General features: G+C 53.0%; 1 protein-coding gene across 1 annotated transcript; it reads left to right on the plus strand.

Moving 5' to 3' along the window:
* The first annotated feature begins 3,724 nt into the window (after positions 1 to 3,724).
* Positions 3,725 to 7,795, plus strand: SBSN (suprabasin). The gene is made up of 4 exons (XM_017663368.3): positions 3,725 to 5,140; positions 6,551 to 6,613; positions 6,718 to 6,762; positions 7,623 to 7,795. The coding sequence occupies exons 1-4, from the start codon at positions 3,764 to 3,766 to the stop codon at positions 7,644 to 7,646; spliced, it is 1,509 nt and encodes a 502-aa protein (XP_017518857.3). The 5' UTR covers positions 3,725 to 3,763; the 3' UTR covers positions 7,647 to 7,795.
* The last annotated feature ends 1,119 nt before the right edge of the window (positions 7,796 to 8,914 follow it).

An 8,914-nucleotide genomic window follows, 5' to 3' on the forward strand; every position in this document is an offset into this window, starting at 1 on the left:
TCCTTTTGCCTGGAAGGCCCTGCCCAAGCCTTCCCGTGGCTGCTTCTCAGTTTCCCTTAGGTGCCACCCTTTAAGGAGGGCCCCTCCTAAAGCCATGGAAAGTGCTCTCCTTTCTCAGTCCCCACTTGCCATCACCCCACCCCTTTCAATCTATCCATCTTCCAGGAAGCCTCGTCTGACTTCCTGTCCTGGGTTAGATGTTTCTTCCTATGTGCAAAACTACTGCAGGGTTACACTCAATTTCTACTTCACTGCATGTATCTTTCTCTGAAAGTCATCTTGTTTTCCCATTGTTGCCTTGCCAGTTGCTTTTGCCCACCAGAGTGTAAGCTGTTGTCTACCTTCCTCACTTTTAAGTCCCATTGACTAAAAGAATGTGCCCACTCAATAAATAATGCCAGAATGGATAAATACATGTCACCTCCTTGGGTTTCTTCTGACCCCCAATCTTAAAGCGACTTCCAAGTCTGACCCTCTCACAGCACACTGTTCTCTTGGGGTTTTTCATATAATTTGTCATGTTCTAGTTATGATTTATTTGTTCCTTGGGCTGTGAGTCCCCCACCAGGCATGCATTCTTGTCTGTTTTGTTTATCACTGGACCTCCAGCACCTAGAACTCTGCCTGGTACAAAACAGTCTTTTGGGGAAGAACAAATGGACAGAGGCCTTCCTTCCCCCAAGCACTGGGGGTGGGGGCTTGCTTACACATCTGTGACTCATGGGCAGGCACCTCCACCTGCAGGGCCAGTTGACACACAGCTGTGACCAAGACTTAGGGGGTGGGGGTTTGGGCCAGGAAGGAGTCACCATCCCCAAGAGAGGTGTGGAAACAAGAAGGGGCAGAATAACATGACCTCTTCCTTCCCCAAACTTCCATGAGAACTGAGTTTGCCAACCACCTGCATGAACAGGGTGAGGTGAGGCTTCCCTGCTTGGATGGCCTGGGAGAGGTGGAATTAAAAATAAAGTGGGTGTACAGATGGGGAGATTTCAGTGAATACAGATACTGATTAAATGAAGTGGGGCAAACAATATGTACAATCAATGGGGCAGGGGCGGGGGGAGACCTCACAAATAAAACCAAACTGAAAAGCAGTCGATTTTGTACAACTGTATGATAATAGATGTAAAAGGCGAGATGCAATTAAAATTTTCTTAGAGCTTAGAAAGGACCAAACTGGTGCAAAAAGAAATGGCAAATCCGACTAGCCAATAACAAGAGAAGAAACAAAGAGTTAAGATCTAGCCTCCCAAAGGCTGATGCAGATCCAGGTGATTTTATGAGCAAGATCAGCCAGAGCATTGGGAACAAATGTTTGCCAGTCTGTAGGAACTGTTGCAGATCCTAACCAGAGCTGGGAAGCTCGGTGACAGTCCTGTGTGGAGAGGTTCTGGGCAGGGCACGTTCTCTGAGGCCCTGCAGACCGACAAGCCCACTGCTTGGGAGTGCTTTGGAGGAGGGCTGTGATGGTCCAGCCACTGAAACCTCGACTCCCTCTAGGAGAGCCGCACAGCCACATTAGCGGACCCAGCCAAGGGTGGCAGAGGAAGGACAACTCCAGGCCAATCTTGCTTATGGAGACAGATACCAAAGTCCTGAATCAAACAGTGGCAAATGGAATGGAGAGACTGAAGAGGCCCTGAGGCTGAAAGATGGTAGGATGGGGCAGAGAGGGGTGGAAAAGAGAAGACAAAGGACATTTCAAAAGGAGAAAACCCGCTTCTCAGTCTTGGGGTGGATTAGGATTCTGAAGTTCACCATCTACCCTCCATCCAGCCATCTCCTGGCGTGGGAAACTCCCTCGCTTGGCACTGGACAAGGGCAGAAAGGCCACACCTGAGGTTGCCCAGGAATTTGGCTTTGTCCCTGGAGTATGAAACTGGGAAACAGATTTGATGAGCTCAAGCTTGAAGAGGTGCACAATTAGTCACCCTCTATAGGCAGAACCTAGAGAAGGCTGGAGCTCCTGGGTCTCTCGGTCTGGGTGGAACCAAGTGCCCAGAATCTAGGGTGGAACCCTGGGTCCTCCAAGGGGAGTGCGCCCTGTTGCCCTCATTAGAACAAAGCTTGACAACACGTGCAGATTCTCACCAAACCTGAGCACCCACACACATAGCGCTGCACCCCCAATGGCTCACACCCTGCATATTCCTTCCTGCCTGGCCTTCCCACCAGCAGTCCCACTCCACCCCCTCTCAGTCTCCCCTTGGCACCAAAACCCATATGTCTTTCACTGCTGCACCCAAGTGTACTCCCTACTGGCTCTCATTCTGTTGGCCTCTGCCTCTCTCTAAACTAGCTCCAGAAAGCTATGCTACCACAGACCTGCCAACCACCTCCTGTCCTTCCTCTGGTGCCCCTCTTTGTGTCCAAGGACAAACTCTCAGCTCTTTCCCTCTCCAAGCTGTGCCACTATGTCAACACCTGGGGCTTCAGGTTGGGACTTAGGAGGCCCCAGGGGGAGGTGGGCAGGAAGGATGAGCTCCTGGCCCCATCCCAGGTTCCGGCTGACAGTCTCCTGCTGCCCCAGGTCTTTGGCCCCTCCCTGTGGCTGCCTCAACCGGCTTTTCAGGAGACACTGCGTCCTGTCCCAGCTCTTGGCACTCAGCCCACTGCCCTTGCCCAAGGCCTGGGAGGCAGGAGGCTAGGGTTCTGGGATGAGAGTATGATCCTGGCTCCAAATTCTCAACCCTCCCTAAGGGACCGAAGGCTGCTCTGGGGATGCAAGTACCCTTCCCTCCAGCGTCCTATGAGGTTGAGGCACAGGCCTGGCCTCTCTTCCCTTGGCTTCCCTTGCAAGCACAGTGTGTGTACTTACGTCACATACTTCTTGGAAGTACTGCTTCCAGGCCATCCATTTGTTCAATCTATAAATATTTATTGAACCCCAGGCAATGTTTCAGAAGTTGGAGATGTAGCAGTGACCAACACAGAGAAAAGCCCTGTCCTCTAGAAGTTTACAGTCTAACAGGTGAGACAGACAATAAAAAGGATAATTTTGGATCATGTTAAGTACTTTAAAAACAAAAGGAGATATTACAGAGTACACCTAGGAGATGGCCAGGGAAGGTTATTTTGAGAAGGTGACGTTGGAGCGAAGAGCAGAATGAGGAGGAACCTGTCATGTGAAGACTGAGTTCTGCATTCCAGGCATCGAGAACAGCATGTGCAAAGGCTATGAAGCAGGAATGAATGTGGTATGGTTGAGGACCAGGGAGAAGGTCCATGTGGCCTGAGCATAGTAAGTGAGGGGGTGTCAACAACAACAGTGAGAATAAGATCTGATGACTCCCTCCCCTGACTGCACCTCCCACATTTCCAGACTCTCATTGCTGGGAAAATGGGATCCTTAGGTCCCCAGAGAGGAGTGAAGATGATGAGGAGCCAGGCTTGGGTCCCAGCAATGGGAGACAGATGATTGAAGGTGTGGTTGGGAAAAGGAGGCCTGGGTAGTGAAGAATGAAAATGAGGTGGTTGGAAGGGCAGACATCTGGGCTCTGGGGTGGAGGGCATGGACTGGGTAAGAAGCAAAGATGCCATGTGAGTGTTCTCCATTCATGACTCACCTCTTCCTCCTCCCCTTCATTGCTCAACCCCAAATCTCCCTGGGAAATACCTCCCTGACCGGGGACTAAGTCAGTGCCTCACAGAGATCATTTGAGTCATGGGGGGTGGAGAAGAGGGAGGGAGGGAGGCAGAGGATAAATAGCAGCTTTGCTTCCCTGACTTTTCTCTGCAGCCTCCCCACCCTGCCAACAGTATGCACCTTGCCAGTTTTGTCAGCTCCTGCTCCCTCCTACTGCTACTGGGGGCACTGCCCGGATGGGCAGCCGACGATGACCCCATCGACAAGGTCATTGAAGGGCTCAACCGAGGGCTGAGCAATGCAGAGAGAGAGGTGGGCAAGGCCCTGGAAGGCATCAATAATGGAATCACTCAAGCTGGAAGGGAAGTGGAGAAAGTTTTTTATGGACTGAGCCACATGGGGAGCCAGGCTGGCAAGGAGCTGGACAGGGGCATCCAGGGGCTGAACAACGGCTTGGAAAAGGTAGCCCATGGGATCAACAATGGTGTCGGACAAGCAGGAAAAGAAGCAGAGAAGTTTGTCCATGGGGTCAACAATGCTGCTGGACAGGTTGGGAAGGAAGCAGACAAAGTGATTCAGGGGGTCCCTCATGGGGTCAACCAGGCGGGAAGTGAGGCAGGGAGGTCTGGCCAGGGGGTCCACTATGCTGCGGGGCAGGCTGGGAATGAGGTGGGGAGGTTTGGCCAGGGGCTCAACCATGGGGTCAATGAGGCCTGGAAGGAGGCAGAGAAGTTTGGCCAGGGGGTCCACCATGCTGCTGAGCAGGCTGGGAAGGAGGCGGAGAAGTTTGGCCAGGGGGTCCACCATGCTGCTGAGCAGGCTGGGAAGGAGGCGGAGAAGTTTGGCCAGGGGGTCCACCATGGGGTCAATGAGGCCTGGAAGGAGGCAGAGAAGTTTGGCCAGGAGGTCCACCATGCTGCTGGGCAGGCTGGGAAGGAGGCGGAGAAGTTTGGCCAGGGAGTCCACCATGCTGCTGGGCAGGCTGGGAAGGAGGTGGAGAAGTTTGGCCAGGGGGTCCACCATGCTGCTGGGCAGGCTGGGAAGGAGGTGGAGAAGTTTGGCCAGGGGGTCCACCATGCTGTTGGGCAGGCTGGGAAGGAGGGAGACAAAATAGTCCAAGGGGTCCATCATGGAGTTAACCAGGCTGAGAAGGAGGTAGAGAAGTTTGGCCAGAATGTTCATTATGCTGCAGGGCAGGCTGAGAAAGAGGGAGCCAAAATAGTCCAAGGAGTCCATCCTGGGGTCAACCAGGCAGGGAAAGAGGTGGAGCAGTTTGGCCAGGGGTTCCACCATGCTGTTGAACAGGCTGGAAAGGATGCAGACAATGTGGTCCAAGATGTCCACAAAGGGATCAACCAGGCCGGGAAGGAGGCAGAAAAATTTGGCCAAGGGGTCAACCACGCTGCTGGCCAGGCTGGAAAGGAAGCGGAGAAACTTGGCCAAGGTGTCCACTATGCTGCTGGTCAGGCCGGGAAGGAGGTGGACATCTTGCAGCAGAATGTTCATAATGGGGTCAACCAAGCCGGCAAGGAGGCCAACCAGCCACTGAATGTAGGTGAACAGGGGTGGGGAAATGGGGAGAAGGGGCTGGGGGAGGGAGAGGTTAATCCTTGGAGGAAGTCCACATGGCCTTCACTTGGAAAGAAGCTTGGGAAGCTATGTATAACCACGTCCTCCTCCCTTCTCTCCATCTCCCTTACAAAGGAGCTGGTGGTCAGCTGCTCAGATGGATCAAGCCATCTTACCTGCAAAGCCCTATATCAGACAGTGTGAAAGCGACCCCGCCCTCCCTTTAGGAAGCTGCCTACCTAGTTAAGGGAGGAGCATGAAGCCTCTCCTGGGGAATAGGAAACAGTTACTGAGCCAAGTTCTATTACAGTGCAAACAGAGTGAGTGTTGAGAAAACCCAGAGCATCAGAATAAGCATGAGGAATAGCTCTTGGAGGTAAGACCTATTCTGTTTAATATTTGTAACAAGCCTCTGAGGTAGGGTGAAGATGCTGACTCCCTGATTCTCAGATAAGAAAACAGAAGCTCAGTGAGGTTTAAGGGGATTTGCCAAGGCCATGTGGCTAGCACACAGCTTGGTGAACTGCAGGTCAGGGTTCTTTCTCATCCTGCACACTGCGCCATCAGAGGGAGTCTCGCCAAGGATTTCTGATCTGTATTTATGTAGCAGGAACAGACACTGGAGGCCTGGAGAGGCCAGGACTGCCCTTTGCAGCAGAACAGGCACCAAAGAGAGGGCTTGGGGAATGGGAGGCTGACTCCCGCTTGCCTCCGTTTCCCACTCCAATCTCCATGAGGAATCTTTGGGACCCCACCTTGAGGATTGGCCCAGACTTCAAAGCCCACAGCCACCTTGGCTACCAGGCAGGGAGTCAGGGATGGGTGCGGGAGGAGGAAGGGACTGTGTAGAAAGTGTGCAGAGTAGAGGGAAGAGCTCTGAGCCAGCAGCAGGATTCACCGGGAAGAGGCCAGGAGAGGGCCGTTTGTTACAGGATTCGGGGCTGGCAACAGCAGCCGGGGAGGCACTGCTGAGTATCTGGGGACAGGATTAAGGACAGGGATCTACCTGAGGTAGGGATCAGGTTAGAGTATGTGTAGAAGGGGTAGATTTGAGGTCAGGGCTGAGCCTAACAGTGATTCTGGTATTTGCGTGGATCCCTCGGGTTCCCTTTCTAGCCCTTCTCGGTGACTGAGAGCATTTCTTTCACTGAAGTAAAAAGGAATTGGGGATGACTAATCAGTAGGGGCAGACATTCTTCCCATCTCACACAGAATTCCCTCAGCAACACAGGCTTTGGGTTTTCTTTCTGGACAGTGAGGGAGCATGGGGTTATCGTAAGCCTCCCACCCAAGCCCCAGGGACCCAAGAGGGCAGCAGGTCACCAGGGAAAAGAACTTGGGAGACCCTCCAGGGCTGAGGGCTTGTAATGACGGTCTGGGCTTCACCCGCAGGGCAGTCATCACGGCGTATCCAGCGGTCAGCATGGAGTGGGCACAACCACGTTGACATCTGGAGTAAGTCCCCTGACATGGCATGGCTCTGGGGTCGGGGCAGTGGAGCCCCCCTAGACAAGTGGGGAAACAGGCTGGTGACTGACCCTCTTGTCCTTGGATTCCAGGCCTCAGTCAACAGACCCTTCATCAACTTTCCATCTCTGTGGAGGGTGAGTGCCCACGTGTTTCTGCTTTCTGCTCTCATCTGGGGAGATAATTCTTACACCGTCTTCCCACTGCCTCTTAGGGACAGCTTCACTGTGGACAGACTCTCAGCTTTTGCAGAGACCATGCAACCTGTTTCCCAGCTCGGGTCTTCCCTTTCTTCCCCTGCTCTTTGCCCTTCACATCTTGCTCCCATCTTTTGGGTGCTTCCCATTCCAAACACAGCTGTCAGAAGAGACTTCCAGGGGCCCTTGTGCATCTGGGAGCCAGGGAGGGGGTGCTGCTGAAACCATCCCTTCCGTGCGCCTGCCATCTCTCCTGGGATTCCCTCCCTACCTCAGCCCCCGGGACTAGCTCTGCAGCCTGGACCCTGCTGCCTGGCAGCAATATGCTGGGTGGTGGGAACCTGTGGGCCTGGTCTGTCCCTGGGTGATGCTCCCACTCCCAGTATAAAGGCTTCCATGGGATCCTGGTCCTCAGTCTGGGCTAAAAGTAAAGTCCTAGCTCTTCTCTTTGCAGTTGGTACATCAGCTGCCTGAGACTAGGGTGAAAGGGTGAAGGTATGACAGGACTGCATCTGGAAACGAAGGCCCACCCTTGGTTATTCCTGGGCTATGTTTATTCCTCTGTGAGGCAAAACAGACAAGGCTTCTCGGTTCCTTCCGAGGCTGCTGGCACCTCTGCCTAGGAGGCCCGGATCCCTGTTCTTCCTGAATCTAGGAATATATTCCCCAGAGCATGAGCAATGCCTAGGCCAGAGTAGCCAGTCTCCCACTCATTTCTTTAAGAGGCATGAGGGCAGAGATGCTGGTCCCTTCAGGACTGTGTCCTCTGCATTCACTCCCTCTTTCCTTCTCTCTTCCAGAGTGTAGCCAACATCGTTCCTTGAACTGAAGCACTGGCCTTATGGAGCAGACTGACATTCCTATTGGCAAAGTAGTTGGAATGACCTGGAGGAGCTGGGGTGGGGGGATAGATTTCCAGAGTCCCGTCAGGCGGCTGTCCTGAGATTTGTGAATAAACATGTGCCACGCTGTACTCTCATGGTCCACTGTGCTCCCGGAGGAGGGGTTGGTGGGCCAGACTTGTCTTTTCTCCTGCTGCTTTCCTGAAGGAGCTGGGGGTCTGCACGGGATGCACAGGATGAGTTGAACTGGAAATTTCAGGCTGATCATATCTAAGAAGGCAGGTACAGGGACAAGTCATGCTTCACTAGTGTGCAAAGTGCATGCTTGGCACTAGGAGGACCAGCCATGTAAGGAAGGCCACTTCAGGTCAACAGGGCTGGCAGAAGCACCAGCGGGAAGAATGCAGCGAACCTAGGTGGAGCCAGGTTGGCAAGCATCCTCCTCCAGGGGCTGTGGCACCCGAGTAACAGTGGTAACTTGTATTTACTGTGCAAAGTCAGGCTGCCTGCTGGCTACTTTATATGCATGATATCACTGAATCCTCCCAACCATCCAGTTAGGTAAGAGGTCCTATGTTGCTCCGTTTTATAGAGAAACAAATGGAGGCTTATACAAGTTAAGAAACATGACCAAGATCACATAGTAAGTGGAGGAAGAAAAGCCTATGAGCTACAAGAGATACTCTGAAAATAGAGTCTTCTTGTTTGGTGTCAGTAGGGAATGGAATCAGTTAACAGAGAGAGAGGGAAGAGACACCTATGGGGATCCTCCCACAGGGAGGAGGACAAAGGCTCAGAGGGAGGGCACACTGATGACAGGAGGGAGGGGCTCTGTAGAACAGGAATGGTGACATGCAAGGCCCAGTTTTCAGATGTGTGGATGACTCAAATTCCAGAGGAGTAATGATAGTAACTACCGGAGGTCAAGCACTTACAGGCTCCTGGTAAGGTGTGAAGACCTGTTCACACTCTCTAACCATTTAAGCCTCCCACAACACAAAGATGGACGTCCTCTTATGATCCCCATTACATGGCTGAGGAAACTGAGGCTCACAGGAGCCAGGGCACTTGCCAGGGTAAGCAGCAGGCAGGCCTGTTTCCTGAACCAGTCCTTTAACAGCTTATCGTGTCTCACTTGCCAAGCCTTGGCCCAGGAGCTGGCAGACCTTTGCTCCAATCAGGGCCAGGGGCCCGAGGCAGCTTACTTCCCCTCCAGGGGCCACAATTTCTTCCTATATAACATGGGTTGG

This window comes from Manis javanica, chromosome 17 (assembly GCF_040802235.1).
Source record: "Manis javanica isolate MJ-LG chromosome 17, MJ_LKY, whole genome shotgun sequence".
Taxonomy (NCBI): domain Eukaryota; kingdom Metazoa; phylum Chordata; class Mammalia; order Pholidota; family Manidae; genus Manis; species Manis javanica.